Genomic DNA, 16,240 nt, shown 5'->3' with positions numbered 1-16,240 from the left:
TGATTATTCATTTGATCAATGGTCAAATTGTCAGGTTAGGACTATACTTACAACGCCAATTCTATTGTGATGAGAGATTCCTAACCTATGCAATTTGGCCATTTATCAAATTTGGCGCCGTTGTCGGGGGAATGCAAACGGTGTTATATCTTTTGGTTGTTGTTAATATGTTAATAGTGTAAATAGCTATTTTTGGTTGTTTGTTTGCTTTTGTTAGTAAATTTTTGTTTATATTCTCTTAATGACTTTTTCACGCCATTGCCACAATGCACCCTAATGGAACCCAAACACTTACATTTATAGTCACCAATCTTACATACCCCTCCCTCACTACACACAAAACCAAGACCCTTACCGTCATGAGTTTGATTGTCAACCTTCATCGCCTCAATCCTCATCTTCGTATGCGGATCAAGCCACACAAGAAGTATTTTTCATGCTTATTCAAGAACAACAAGAGTTCCGGAAGAAGTAAGAGCAAGTCATGTCTTCCTTAGCCAAGGCTTTGGGTCATTTAGCTTCATTGCGTTCATGTCACGAGCAACAAACTCTAGTGGATGAATGTGTGGAACCGAGTGAAAAGTGTGGAGTGAAAGAAGAATTGCAAAATCAAGTAGAAGATGGTAAGTCACCACATGAAGTGCAAGAGGAGATAAATGAAGAGTGGATAGGAATTGATCGAGAGGATTCCATCATTCAAGATTTTTTGTCCAACTTGGGTAATTCCTTCTATGACCTTCATGAACCTCCATCATTAGATTTGGAAGGAGATGTCGATATGGAATTCACACAACCTCCAATATTTAACTTGAGTGATGATGAAGAAGATTCAAAAGAGGTTGACGAAGATTCTGTTTGCCAAGAAGTGAAGGTAGTTGTGCAAGAACGAATTGAACAGGTGAAGATTTCTCTAACAAGATTTCTATGCCCATATCAATACGCTGTTATAGAAATGGATGGCCAACTTCGAACCTTTCTTGGAGTAGTGGATGGTGAAGAGAAGAATATTGATTGGTTAAGAAATGGAAAGTTCATCAAAGGAGCCGACTCAACATTTGGAGGTAAATTTTGGTGCAAGAGTCATTTTAGTGGATTCCAGAGAGTGCACAAGCGTATCAATGGTGATAGAGGAACTCAAGTGTGGGATCCGGGCATCAAATTCAAGAATCAATACTTAAGGATCCTTGTTACTAGCTTGAAGTCTCTTATGAGTTCGATGCAACTTAGTTGGGACCCCGGAGGTCGAATCAATAGCAAACTTGGTTGGAGATTCAAGGAGGAGTGGAAGCATAAGCTGGCCTAACAAGGATCTCCTCACTAAGTCCAACTTAGGACTATAAACCAAAGTGCTAGGGGGAGGCACCCCACCATAATAATACCTTCTAACCTATTCTCTTTTAGATTTTGTTTCATGAATAATTGGTTAGTTTACCTGGTTGATTGTTTTATTTTGATGGTTGTCGAGTAGTTTTAATGAAATAAGGTGTTTTTGGGAGTTTTGTGATGTTTTAGGGGCTTGAAAACCTGTTTGGAATGTCAATTTTGGTGCCTTAGAGCCAAAATCCTTGTTGCAAGAACAGACACCTGTGCGTCCGCACAGACCTGTGCGTGCGCACAGCCCTCCTATTTCGCATCCCCTGTGCGTCCGCACAGAAGTATGCGTGCGCACGCCTTCAAAAGCCCTCTCTGCTGGCAGCACACGCACGCCTTGTGCGTGTGTACATCTCCCTCTTTTCCCTTCTATGCGTTCGCACACCATGCGTGCGGCCGCACACTTCCCTTTTAAAAAAAAACCTCGTGCGAGCACACACCCTATCTGTACCCGCACAGCTTGAGCAACACCCCCTGGTCGCAGCGCACGCACAAGCTAGGCGTATGCTCCCAACTCTTTTCCCTCCCCTGTGCATCTGCATACCAAGTATGTGCCCGCACAGGCTATGTCCCACCTTCTGCTTGCAGCGGCCGCACGACCCTGAGCGCGCGCACACCCCCTCTTTCTCCCCTGTGTGCGTCCGCACACGACCTTGTGCGTCTGCATAGGTCACTTTTCGAACGTAAATTCGAAAAGATCAGGGGCTTGCGCTTCAGTTACCACAACCCCCCCCAAACCTTTCTTCTTCTCTCAGTAACCATACCACCACCACACATACCCTCCCTCTCAACCCTTTCGTCCTACCACCCCACAACCAACCACCGCCGGCGACCACACTGCCGCCGGCGTCACTCTCCCTCCCTCTATCTCTCTCTTTCTTTCTCTTCTCTCTCTCGCACTACATTTCTCTCCCCTTCTCCCTGTTTCATGCTTCTCTGCCACCGCGCCAGCGCTGCCCTAGGCCGCGCCTCTCTGTCCGGCGAGCAGCACCCAGCAGTGGCGGTCTCCTGTGCCGCTGCGCCTCTCTCCATCTACCACCCTTCCTTCCCTCTACAGTGCAGGTCTGACCCCTGTTTTCCTTCGCCCCTGTTCCATTTCTTTCCTGCTTTATTTTACTGCTTCCTTTTACTTCTGTTTTTAATTCTGCTTTAGTTTCTAGGTGGTTTTAGGTTAGATGATTCATAGTTTTCTAGATTGAACATGAACATGTAATGCTGGCTGAGTACTTGAATTATTTTCTGCACTGGATGAAATTGCTGTTCTTACTTGAACTGTGAGTGCTACCTGTCAGTTTCTGCACATGACATTCCTGATTAAATGCCTGAATGGAATTTCTAGTTCAATTTCTGTGTCTGATCAACATAGGTTTTACATTTTCTTCCATTTGGCATTATTAATTTCTGATTGTGCACACTTTCTGTAACTGCTACATGAGATGATTTAGTTATGCACTTTACGAATTTAATTTTGCTGAAACATCAACCTGAGCTTCATTTTGCCTTGTGACTGTCTGATTTGATGTCCATTTTGTTGTGCATATCATCCTTTGACAATCAACCGGCCAGCTATGCACTCCATTGCTGGATTTGTCTTCAAAACCGACTTGGATTGAAATTTTATAATTCTAACCATTCTAGTTGGTACCTTTAAAGTGCATAGCCTGCTAATTTAATGCTTCATGTGCTTACTGCCCTGCCATTTTGCTTCAACACAAAATTAACATTAAAATTAAATTTGGAAATTCGGTTGGTGCCTTCTTTGTAGTAGTACATGTAATGTGTGTTTTGTGAATTCACCAACTGCTTATTCATGTGCTCCTGAACATAAATGATCATGTTCAATCACTTGTTCCTTGAAAAATCTTTTTGAGCAATGAATCTGATTCTGATCGACATTGCTTTAGGGAACAAGGATTGGCTATATGACCATTGTACTACCTTATTCCATGGATAAGCAGGTGCTTTAAGTTGCCAAGTTGATTATTACCTTGTGTGCCAATTTTTCTAAACTTTTCTGATTTCCAAGGCGCAATTGCACTAATCAACCTCTTTGAACAAAATTCACATGCATAATACACCTAAGGCCTATGTATGATTTCATTGTTTATTCATTCATTCATTTATTACTTAGGTTGCTTCATTTTGGGAAAATGCATTCTCTTTTGAACATTCTACGATTTTACGCATGTTTTCCATGATTGAGTATTTATTTATCTGACTGGCTCTTGATTGAACTGTTTGAATATATTCTTCTTCTTTCTGTGATTTTATCCGTTATCCCTGAGTTGTGCTCTGTTTTTGTCTTTTTCAGGATGGGCCACAAGGGCAAGGAGAAAGCCAACCCCTTGTCTTGCCCTCCTCCCGTGCCTCACAGTGACTATCCAGACACTTTTATCAATTCTGAGGCCCAAGAGCAATATAAAAAACTAGAAAAGCGCGCCTTTCATTATGAAAGGAAGCTAAACCTGCCTGAGAAATATACAAATGCCATTCTAAATAGAATCAATTTTTATCATTGGGAATTCGTAAAATTTGATCTGGTGGAAGTAAATGAACACCAGGACAAAGAATTTTACGCAAATTTCCTAACGAGGGATGCCAAAACTATTTTTCTCAGAGGTGTCACCTTGGACACATCTGATACTGCTTTAGAGGCCCTCTTGGACATTCCGCATATTCCTCTGGCTAGGAACGCTCTCACTCAAATAATGACGGACATCACCACAGGCAAAATTTCTTTGGATGCGGTCCTGAAAAAGATTGGCCAGTCTGAGGCTAAGTGGGAATATAGCAAGGGAGAGCAGCCTAACCCCGCGAGCATTGCGTGCACAGACCTTAACCTAGAGGCAAGGATCTGGCAGCAGATCATTGCCGATTATATCCTTCCAAGCATGCATGCCACGCATATTAGAATTCGTGTAGCAGTGATACTATGGGCTATTCTGAAGAGGAAGAGGATCTATGTTCTTTCCCTCATCAGAGAATCGATGATGAAGGTGAACCTACAACAGAAATTCAACATTCCCTTCCCATCCGTCATCACCAGATTAGCAGCCTTATCTGGTGTAGAAAGACGTCCGACAGACCGGATGTCTGTCTACAACAGTAAGCAGTCGTATCTGCCATACGACGATTATGACGGGCCGCCTCAGAAGAAAAGGAAGACTATTGAGCCTCCATCAGCAGCAGCAGAGCCTTCATCACCTCCTTCAACACTCGCACCCATACCTCGACCTCAGACACCCTATGAGATGTGTTGTGAGGTCTTGCAGGCCGTCCATCGCTATGAGTGCCTCAATGCTCGTCGCTTCCAGTGGATAGCAGCAAAGTTTGAGGGTAGAGACCCTGGGCCACCTCCTCTAGATACGCCAGAGCCAGAGGCCGAAGAGCCTGCATCTGAGGAGCCAGCAGCTGAAGCTGGCCAGGTAGTCCAACCACCTGAGCAGATATCTCAGGAGCCCATGATTGAGGAGGTAGTAGTTGACAGAGCTGAGGAGCATACAGTGGAGGAGCTGGCAGCTGCAGTCGAGCCGAGAGCGAAGGCAGCTGACCAGGCAGTGGACCCGCCAGCAGCACAAACCACCACACAGCCATCCAGCGCCCTTATTGTCTACCAGCACCATCACCACCCACCACCGCCAGGTGGTGGAACCTCACATGATTGACCTCTCCCGATTGATTTCTTTGGCACTGAGGACAGTGCATACCTTAAGTGTGGGAGATGATCTTCTATTTTTGGGTGTAAATATTCTCTCCTGAACACTTCTATTTAGTTTATTTTTAGTTTTTATTATGCTTTTGTGGATATTGACAGTACTTTACTTTTTTTTCCATTACTTACTACTTTTCGGTATATATGTATATATATATTAGTCGCCTTTAGTTATCTTTAGTATTACATTTCTAGTCTTGGTATATATATATATATATATTGCATCTTTATATTGCTTGGTATATAGTATAGATATGGATTGTGATTGGATGATGTGAATAGCATATGCCTGGTTATCTTGATCCTAATTATTCATGTTACTTTTTGCTTGTTAAAAATTAGGAAAAGAACTAGGAAATTTTAAAAAATTTTGCATCCATCACATCATACATACATATAGGAAATAACTTTGGTGAAAAACAACAAATTTTCCAAGAATTCTGCCATGGGTATTTTATTGAATTGATTGAGAAAACTGTTTTCAAACTTGCTTGAATGAATTCTTTTGGAACATAGAAGAGTAAAGAACAAATACCTTGTGAGTTGTTGAGCTATATTGAGTGGTTACACACTTTAACCACTAATTTTGTTCATTGTGTGATATATCTCTTCTATGATTGTAATCTTAGTTTTGCTTGATTCTTTATTTCCATTGATTGATGTCATGAATTGCATTGAGCATGATTGAGGCCATCTTTGAATTAAGCTTACCTACCCATATATCCTTACCCTTGCATCTACCCTTGTTAACCCCTATTGAGCCTTATTTATCCCATTGTTCTTCATATTAGCACATCACAACCTTAAGCGGAAAACCATGATTTACCTTGGATTGTATCCTTGATTAGCTTAGGTTGAGGAGTGTGTCTCATGTAAGTGTGGGGGAATTTTGAGAAACATTGGTAGCAAATGGAATTGTTTAATTTGGGTATCTCATTGAAAACTTTGGAAAATGGGGACATTCATGTATGAACTACTTAACCATATGCAATTCTCACTCAAATAAGAAAAAACCTTCATCATAAAAGGGCACAAAGTCACCCAAAAGGGTAAACAAATGAATAAAGAATTGCATATGTGATGTTTATAAGACAAGCATACATGAATGTTAATGGAAAAAAAATGATGGAAAGTTAGGATTGCATTTGGTCTTGATTTAATTGGTATATGTTGATGTGGATACTTAATCTAATCAAGGATTCAATTATTTTAGTCCACTTAGCCATATCTATCTCACCTTTAACTAACCCCATTACAACCCCAATAAGTCCTCATGATAATTGCATTCATGCATCACTTGTTGTTGATTGTTAGATGAAGAGCAATTCCTTGAAAGCATAATTAGAAGAGACTTGAGTGAATTGACCCTTAGACACCAAGTGATTAGAGCGTATGCATACCTAGTGAGGGTTCAATTACTCAATTCTATGTTCCCATGCTTCTTATCATGTGTTCATGCAAGTTACTTCAATTTGATGAGTAAATCAATTCTCTAGATTTTTGGGTTGCATTGGATTATTTTCCTTGCTTAGCCCTGTTTGTCTATACTTGCTTGGGAATTTGATTGTTTGTTTTCACCAATTTCATATAGATACTATAGATAGATAAATAGATAGATATATGGTATTTACATACTCACATGAATATAGGTAGTTGCATTAATAAATTGATTACCCCTTTGATCATTCTCCTTGTTAATTTAGCATGAGGACATGCTATTGTTTAAGTGTGGGGGAGTTGATGATTCCATATTTGATGGTATATTTTAACTCACTTTGAATGGATTTTAGCATATGAACTCACACTTAAGCACTAAAATAGCATACTTTTGTGTTTGATCCCTAATTTGAACTTAAATGTGAAAACATGCAATTTTGTGCTTTAATAGAGCAATTTAATCCCACCTTTGTGTCATTCGATGCCGTGATACGGTTTGTGAGTGATTTTAGACCTTGAAGGCAAGAATAGAAGGATAAAAGTGGAAGAAAGCATGTACAAGGGAGAAAACATGAAGAAAACAAGGAAAAGCACACACAGTGAAGTGTGCGTGCACATAGCCTTGCGTGCGCTTGCACAAGCAAGAAAATCCATGTGTGCATGTGCACAGCCCTACCTGCACGCGCACAGACAAGAATTTCCATGTGTGCGTACGCACAGGTCAATTTTCAGCCGCATGTGCGGACACACACGTCTGTGCGTCCGCACAGGTCCTAACACGTGATTTCATTAATGATGCACGTGTTTCGCGATTTCTGGGGCCCTTGGCTCTTTTTTGGAAGGCTGAAATGCTATCTTGGAGAGTTATATAAAGGAGACTTCAACACTTATCAAGGGGGGAAGCATTAGAGCAATTTTTGCATAGTTTTCATAGTAATTAGGAGTAGGAGTAGTGTAGAGTAGAAAGCTCTCTTAGGGTTTATCAATTTCCATTATAATATTTTATAGCAAGCTTTGATTTTGATTTTACTTCTTTAATTGTAAGTACTCTCAATTTCCTCTTTAATTCAAGCACTTTTACTTTCAATTTCTCTTGGTTCAAGTTACTTGTTTATATTGTAATTTTGTGTTTCTTGAAGTTTTGATTAATGAATTTTACATTTCATGCTTCCTTTTTGTTTGATTGCTTGTTTATGTTGGTTTTGTTGATAGTTGGTTGTAGTTTTACATTTTACTTTGCTATTCTCCATGTTTTACTTTTATGCACACAAGGTGTTTGTGAAAATGCCAACTCTAGATTTTGAGTAGATTTTCCCACCTTGGCTTGCGGTTTGAGTCCCTAGGATACTAGAGTCATAATGTCTGACATTTAGTGGTAATTCTTGGGTAGTTAGTTGACTCTTGTTTCCATTGACGCTAGCTTTTTATTAACTAGTATGGTAAGTTGGTTAGGACTTATGGATTAAGGTCAATTATGCTTGCTTGACTTACTCCTCTATGGTTAGGGTTGACTAGGCGAGATTGACTCATGATAATTACCATAGTTGTGGTTATGGCAATGATAGGATTCCTTGGACCCTCATTCCCAAGTCAAGGCTCTTTATTGCATTTTCACTAGTTTTGACCTCACTCTCTCTTTACTTGCATTAATTACAATTTCGCTCATTGCTTAGTTCTTTTAATCTTTTGTTCTTTAATTTCAAACCCCTTTTTGTTCCCTTCACAACCGAAAGAAGTAACATTTCATTTGCAGTCCTAGGGAGAACGACCCGGGAATTCAAACTCCCTATTATTTTGTGTTTGATTGTGATTATTCATTTGATCGATGGTCAAATTGTTGGGTTAGGAATATACTTACAATGCCAATTCTATTGTGATGAGAGATTCCTAACCTATGCAATTTGGCCATTTATTAGTGGTACGACTCTCAAGGGGAATTTTTAATACATAATTACAGATAAGTTTGAAAGGAGTATTAATCGAGAAGCCTGAAAAGAGTAAAAATAAAATCACGAAGTCGTATCACTCACGCATTGACAAGTAAGAGATAAAGCGTGAAGTCGAAAGCAATATTTAAAAAAAAGGCATAAATGAGTGTAAGAGAAGGACAATATATAGATATATAACATAAGTAAATAGCCACTAGTCGCGACCCGCGAAGTTTAGGCTGGCTAGGGTACAGTATGAAAGTTGTTGACAACAGTATCTCCTAATCTCTCCCAAAAAACATAAGAGCCTCTATAGGCAAGTTCAAAAGAGTTCAAAATACATAATATAAGCTTTTCAAAATAAAGGTGGAGAGATTCTAAACAAAACATAAATTAGAGAATATAAAGATCTTCGCCATCTCTCAGATGAACCACAACTCACTTCTGAGCACTTGGACTTGCATCTGAAAAACAAGAGATATATACGGAATGAGAACCCCCGACCCATGGGTTCCCAGTATGGTAAAAGTGCCAAATAAATACAATGCATTGTAATAAAAACTCACTAAGCATCCTAAACTTCCTTTCACTGAATATTCATCCTATGTTCTGGCTAATCTATAAATAGGCAACTGTTATAAGGGAATGTTAAATCTAATTCATCTTCCTCATGCTTCCCAACTTTCTAACTCTCCAACGAATCAGAATCAGAATCAAAAACAAAACCATCACCAGTTATTCTGTCTAAGCAATTCTATATCAATACTTCATATCCTCACCTAGAAAAAGTGAAATCACTTCACTGCGTCTACCCAGGGAGCCCAAATTACCTCATTCAATAATCATCATTTTAAATTAATCATATCATTACTCCATCTCAACAAGAACAGCCCCTTAGCATCAACCGACACCAGCATGAGGGAGTTCTCAGTTGTACAAACACAAGCAATACAAGCAAGTAAGACACATTAAGGTACAAGTAGAACAAGTAACACATAATCAGGTAACATAGCATATATGATATAGCAATCTAAAACAAATAGGTAAACCCAAATAATTCAAACATATGCAAAAGATGTATGCCTGCCCTATGGCTGATGATATCATTTGTCGGTTATATAGCCAACCCGACATGTCCTGATAGCTAACCGTGGACAGAAACACCTATTTGGAGCAAGTGGGATTGAGCTACAACCCCTTTGCTACTACCCGCTTAACCTAGAGCCAGTGGAACAACCACAACTACGGTTACTACCCAGGTGGGTTTTTAAAAGCTCAACCTGGAGCGAGTGGAATCACCACTACTGCCACTACTACCCAGGCATCACAATCTCTGACTTAGAGCAAGTGGGACAAACCACCATCCTTAGCTTGCTACTACCCAGGTATCTCAAGTATTAACCCGAAGCAAGCGGGACGAACCACAATCTTTGCTACTACCCAGGTATCTCAAGCATTGACCCGGAGCAAGCGGGATGAACCACGACTCTTGCTATTGTCCATGTATCTTAAACATATATTCATTCAATTTAAAATCAACCATCATTGTTATCAAATCTCAAACATTAACCTGGAGCAAGCGGAACAAACCACAACCTTTGCTACTACCCAGGTATCACAAATACACATTCATTCACAATCACTCTTCATTATTACTAATTCTCAAACAATGACCCGGAGCAAGCGGGATGAACCACGACCCTCGCTACTACCCAGGTATTACAAATACACATTCAAAACTCCATAATTAAACTCATTTATCATAATTCTCCTTCCCCATCTCATACCCGGAGCAAGTGGACTATGCCACTGCCTACTACTTGGGGTCACACATCACATTCAACATTTTCCATCATTATTCATTCACCACATTTAATCATTAATCATATATATATACATACTCAGCCATAATTCAATTTTAATCACAGCCATCCGGCTCATACTATACACAACACTTCCAACATCATTCTTAGCAACTCATACAATCATCATTACAAATCATTCATCATTGATTCTCACTTTACTTCCTCCACAAGTTACCATATGTCCTAGCTTCTTTTCATTACTAGGCATACGATAAAAATTTAGGACTTAAAGGATGAAAATGGCGGCTTAGAAGTTTGAAATTCGGCTTTAAAAACTCAAAAATAAACTTTTGCTGAAAACGGGGTCACGCGTGCGTGTCAACTACGTGCACGCGTGGAAAGCGGAAAAAGGAAGTGACGCGTGAGCGTCATCCATGCGCACGCATGGGAAGCAGAAAGGTAGCGCGATGCATGCGCGTCAGTCACGCGTACGCGTGGGTGAGTTTTATGCTCCTCGCCCTCAACCAGCACAATACCAGCGCAACTCTCTGGATTTTCTATTGGGCACTTGCATCAATACATAGACGCGTACGTGTCAGCCAGGCGCACGCGTGAGAGAGTAAAAATCGTGAGTGATGTGTGCGCGTCGGCCATGTGTGCGCGTCGGCGTACGTTTTACCAAAAATGTTACTAAGTTAAAAAAGCTGCAGGATTACATTTTCAACCCGAAACTGCCGACGGGCCTAACTTTTTCGTTTCAAATCATTTTCCACCCGTTCTTCAAACAGCATAAACATCTTGGATCAATTTTATTTCTAAACAAGTTTGATACAAATCGGGGATCTGGAGACCAAGTTATGCTCTATCAAAGTAGACCAAAATCACAACTTTCATAAAAACTAACAAAAACTAAATTTTCAACACAACCAATTTCAAACCTTTTCAAAACTAACCAAAACTTGCCAAAATCAACCTCAAGCCTCCTCAACTCATATTTTCAACATTCTCATTAAATTCACAATCCACCAATCCACCATTTTGACCAATCTCAATCTAATAACTCAATTTCAAACAAAATACCATATCATATATTTCATTCCACATCTCAAGTTCCAACAATACCAATTCCATCAGCCCCTAATACATATAAATCCATACCATCATATACAACCCACATGCATTATCAGCAAAGACATCAATTCCTCCCTCAAAACCAATAACCACATAATCCATACAATCCATTGTAACCAAATAACAACAATCACAATTCCATTCAATCTCATATGATATCAAACAATACACACATCACTTACCTTCCTTACCTCTTTCCGGCCTCCGGCCCAAGATTTACGGCCTCTGGCCCAAATTCACAATTTAAATGCATATTCCACAAACTAATATTCATTATCCAATATATCAAATTCTCAACACACCAAACATACAAATTCACACGATTCTCAACCTAATCATTAGTTTACATTACGTATAACCTATACATATTAGTACCAACCATTTACACAATCCAAACCTAATCCTAGTGGCATCTAGCCTAGGAATTCTCATCACACCAGATGGTACTCAAATGAAACTTAAACCGTACCTCTTGTAGCCAAAATAATTGAGCTTCTTCTTGGAAGTCTCCATCAACCCTTAGCTCCAATCCTCACCAAAGCTCCACAAGCAATATCAATCTTCCAATTGTACACCAAAATCACCCAATACTCTAACATAATCAATTTTCACACTTATAATCAACCTAGGGTTCATGAAATTGATAAATCACAAGGGTTAGAAGATTCCTTACTTTAACCCACGAAATTGGTTGATGGAACTCACCAATGGCTCATACTAGAGCACTCTTAAACAACCAAAATCACAAGATTTCCTTAAAACCCAAACCAAATTCGAATTTAAAGAGAAAAACAAAAACAGGGCAGAAAGCAGTGGAATACTCACCACAAAACTTAGATAGAATTGTAGAGGATGAGAAGAGCGATGCGTGGCCACAAATGGCTCGTCAATCGGAGTTTCAGAGAGAAAGTGACGGTGATTTGAAGTATGGGAAGCTAGGTTTCCTTTCTCTCTTTTCTCTATCCGCCCCTCCCTCTCATTTTTAGGGTAAATGAGCTGAAATGCTCATAACTAATATTTATATATGTTGGGTCTTAGACCCACTTGGGCCCGGTCCACTTGGGCCCGATCCACTTGGCTTAGTTCGTTGGTCCAATTTTGGGCCAAAACCTTTAAGATTAGAGTTTTAAATTGTATTTTAAATATTTCTACCTTTCCAAATTATAAATTCTTATTTCCTAAAATTATTCACTTTTAATTAATTTTTCCAGCCATAGTACTGGACAGATCGCAGCTGGTACTGCTGGTCAAATTTCCAGTGCGCATTTTTATTCAGAAAACTATGTTTTCCAACTCAGTAAAATTCACTCAGTCTAAATATCATATTTAAATTATCAAATTTCGATTGCAAAATTTTCTAATCATATTTGCTCGTATTTAATTTATTATTTAATTAATTACGGTTTGACCAGATTTTATATTTTCAAACTCAAATGTCGCAAGTATGGTCTAAATCGGCAAGTGATCCTCAATTATAGTTTAGAAGAGTGTCACAAGAATCAAATCAATTACTAGGAGTATGATCCCAGGTAGTTATCCTTAGAACTTGCAATTGAATCCACATCATTGATTAGGAAATTTGGGGGTTTTGAATTGCTTGTGGAAAAGTAAAGTGACTAGAATTCAAAAGCAATTAACAATTAACAATTAAAATGCAAGAGTTAGGAATATCAAGCAAGTAATTGACTATCTAACAAGCATGTAACTAAGATGATAATAATAAAATGGCATATGACTAAGAAATATGAATTTAAAGTAAAAGAATTAAGAAATTAAAGTCAACAAAAGGGATTGACAATCACTTAATCTAAAGGGCCTTGGCTAAGGATGAGAACTAAGCTTCCTATTCTTGTTATTAACCATAAATATGGTAATTATCAAGAGTATTCCTACTTCGTCATCCTCTAAAAATGAAGGAAAGTCAAGTAAACATAATTTATTTAATCCACCTCTTTCTTTCTTTTTTTAGTTAACAAGTAAAAGAGCAGCTATAATAGCAATTTCAACATCTAAGCAAGCGAAATAGCATAAAACACCTGTAATTCAATGTCACTAACAAAAGAAACCAAATTAATCAAACTAACAATAATGAAAACTTCATAAAACACTTATAGTTCAATTCCAACTAACTAATACTAAAAAAATTCAACCAAAGAGATGGAAATCTATACATAAGGAAGATCATAACATGGAGGGGTGTCTCCCACCTAGCACTTTTCTTTAACGTCCTTAAGTTGGATGACTTGATGAAAAGATTTATTGTATCACTACAAAAATCTCCTTCGACAAGTGTACCGAATTGTCGTCAAGTAATAACTCACAAGAGTGAGGTCGAATCCCACAGAGATTAACGGATTAAGCAATCAATGGTTGATTAATTAACCTAGTTAGACGATTCAGTTTGGAGTGATAAGCAGCAGAAAAATAAATTGCATAAAAGTAAATGAAAGCAGTAAAGTGCAGAAAAGTAAATTGACATAAATGTAAAGTAAATGACAGAAAGTAAAAGTAAAAAAGAAAAGAAAGCATTGGGATAGAAAGGTATTGCAATCTCCGGATCAATTTCTTTCATCTCTTCCTCAATCAATGAATTCATTGATCTCCTTGGCAATCTTAATTGATTGGATCCCAATTCCTTGGCTCACCAATCTCTTTAAGCATGAACAATTGCCCAATTTCTTGATTTAATTGCTCATGGGAAGAGATGAAGTTTGGTCACTGATTATACCACACAAATTCATAGATCAAAGTGTTGGTAGGATTACATGTCACTATATCCATCCAAACCCCAATCTAATCCAATGTGAGAAAGCATTTCTAGCATGATCTCCTCATTCCTCTTCCAAGGTTCCGAGGAGATCCAATTATGAACAACTTCTCCATCGAGACAATTGCTCAATTGAATTAAGATCGAAAGCTTTCTAGTAAAATCAAGAGAAAAGACAGAAGAAGATTGAGTGATAAAAGCAAATTAATCCATTGAATTTTAACAGAGCTCTCTAACCAATGAAAAGAGTTAGTTGTTCATTGGTCTATTCAACAGAGAAAAAAGAAGTGCAGAAAAATAAAGATGAGAATTAAGAATTTAAAACTGGAATTGAAAATTCAAAGTTCGTAATTGAAAATTACAAATTAAAACTAAACTACTGCTACAAAGGAAAGAAAATAAAGATGAAAAGGGCGTGTGTTAGGGGATGTGGTGCACGATTCTAGACTCCCCTCCAATCCAGAATGATTTCTCCAATCCAGCTACTGCCTATATATAGGCTTACAGAAAATGAAAGAGAAAATTACAATTAAATTCAAAATTCCTAATCTAGATCCTTCTTGTGCCTTGGATGAGTGATAATTGATGGGCTCAGCTTGCTTGCATGGTCCAGGGGTGTAATTAGGGCCTTTAGAAATGTTGTAGTGTTAAAAATTGCTCTCAGACTCTGTCATCTGCGTTTACGTCAACGTTGGCATGCAAACGTTCGCTCTAACATTTTTCAATCCATGCGCCCACGCGTACGCGTGCATGCTGTTTTTGCCAATCGACGCATACGCGTGACCCACGCGTATGCGTCACATCAAATTTTTGCCCAGGGTTGTCATCGCGGACGTTGGACCCAGCGTTTGCTCCCCAACGTTACCTCCAACGTTGGCCTTCTCACGCGTGCGCGCAGGCGACGCGCACGCGTGGCTTGTCATTTTTCACTACTCACGCGTACGCGTGGGTTACGCGTAAGCGTGGTTTGCCATTTCTTCATCAAGCACGCGTATGCGTGATGGATGCGTACGCGTAGTTGCAAATTTTTTCAGGCTTCTTTTGCATGCACGTTGGGGTTGACGTTGGATCACCAACGTTCCCTCCAACATTGCTTCTTCAATTTTTTTTCTTATAGCGTTTGTTCATTGCCAAAGTTTATTCAAACTTTGCCATCAACGTTGGCTTCCCACTCTGCTTTTCTCTGCTTCTCTGCTTCTATTTAACCTGTCATCAAACAAACAGGTGTATCAAAGGAACATACAGGATAATCTTTACTCTACTAAGTGTGCTTAATAATGTTCAAAATCATAACTTCACTTAGTGTGATCTAATTCATCTTATTTACCCTGTATCTTAACAAAAATTCACCTGTGCTTGAGATTATCACCTTCAAGAAGAAAATTTCCACCTCCTTGTCACTCTTGGGATTGGTATGATGGTATAACTTGAGATGACGTAAGTGAACAACTCCATAGGGCTCAACTTTATCAACAATAGATAGACCATCCCATCTTGATCTAAGCTTTCTGGGTAGCAACCTCAACCTTGAATTGTATAGTAGCACAAAATTACCCACTCGGAATTCCTTCTACTTGATATGCCAGTTTTGTACCGCTTTAGTTCTTTCTTTGTATATACCGGGCATTATTGTAAGCCTCCAACCTCAGACACTCTAACTCTTCCAATTGTAGCTTCCTTTCTACACTCGCCTTTTGCAACCCCATGTTGCACTCCTTAACCGCCCAATACGCTTTGTGCTCTATCTCAACCGGGAGATGACAAGCTTTGTCATAGACCAACCAGAAGGGACTCATGCCTATTGGAGTCTTATAGGCAGTTCGGTAGGCCCACAAGGCATCCCCTAATCTAGTGCTCCAATCTTTCCTATGGGGCTTTACCATATTCTCTAGGATCCTCTTAATTTCTTAGTTAGATACCTTAGCTTGTCCATTTATTTGTGGGTGGTAAGTGGTGGCCACCTTATGAATAACGCCATACTTCTGCATTAATGTTGCCAGTCTTTTGTTGTAAAAATTTGAGCCTAATGTGTAATAAATTCCTTTCAATCTCAGGATCAAACAGGGCTAATAAGCTTGGATCTGGTAAT

General features: G+C 39.1%; 1 protein-coding gene across 1 annotated transcript; it reads right to left on the bottom strand.

The window, feature by feature from the left end:
- Positions 1–15,352: 15,352 nt before the first annotated feature.
- LOC107608921 (uncharacterized) lies at positions 15,353–16,034 on the bottom strand. The gene is made up of 3 exons (XM_016310711.1): positions 15,772–16,034; positions 15,502–15,677; positions 15,353–15,357 (listed from the first exon to the last, which is right to left on the bottom strand). The coding sequence occupies exons 1-3, from the start codon at positions 16,032–16,034 to the stop codon at positions 15,353–15,355; spliced, it is 444 nt and encodes a 147-aa protein (XP_016166197.1).
- Positions 16,035–16,240: the final 206 nt, after the last annotated feature.

Source organism: Arachis ipaensis, chromosome B1 (genome assembly GCF_059453495.1).
Source record: "Arachis ipaensis isolate K30076 ecotype BB chromosome B1, ASM5945349v1, whole genome shotgun sequence".
Lineage (NCBI taxonomy): Eukaryota > Viridiplantae > Streptophyta > Magnoliopsida > Fabales > Fabaceae > Arachis > Arachis ipaensis.
Note: the sequence above shows the minus strand (reverse complement) of the source record. Positions and strands in the feature narration are given on the sequence as shown.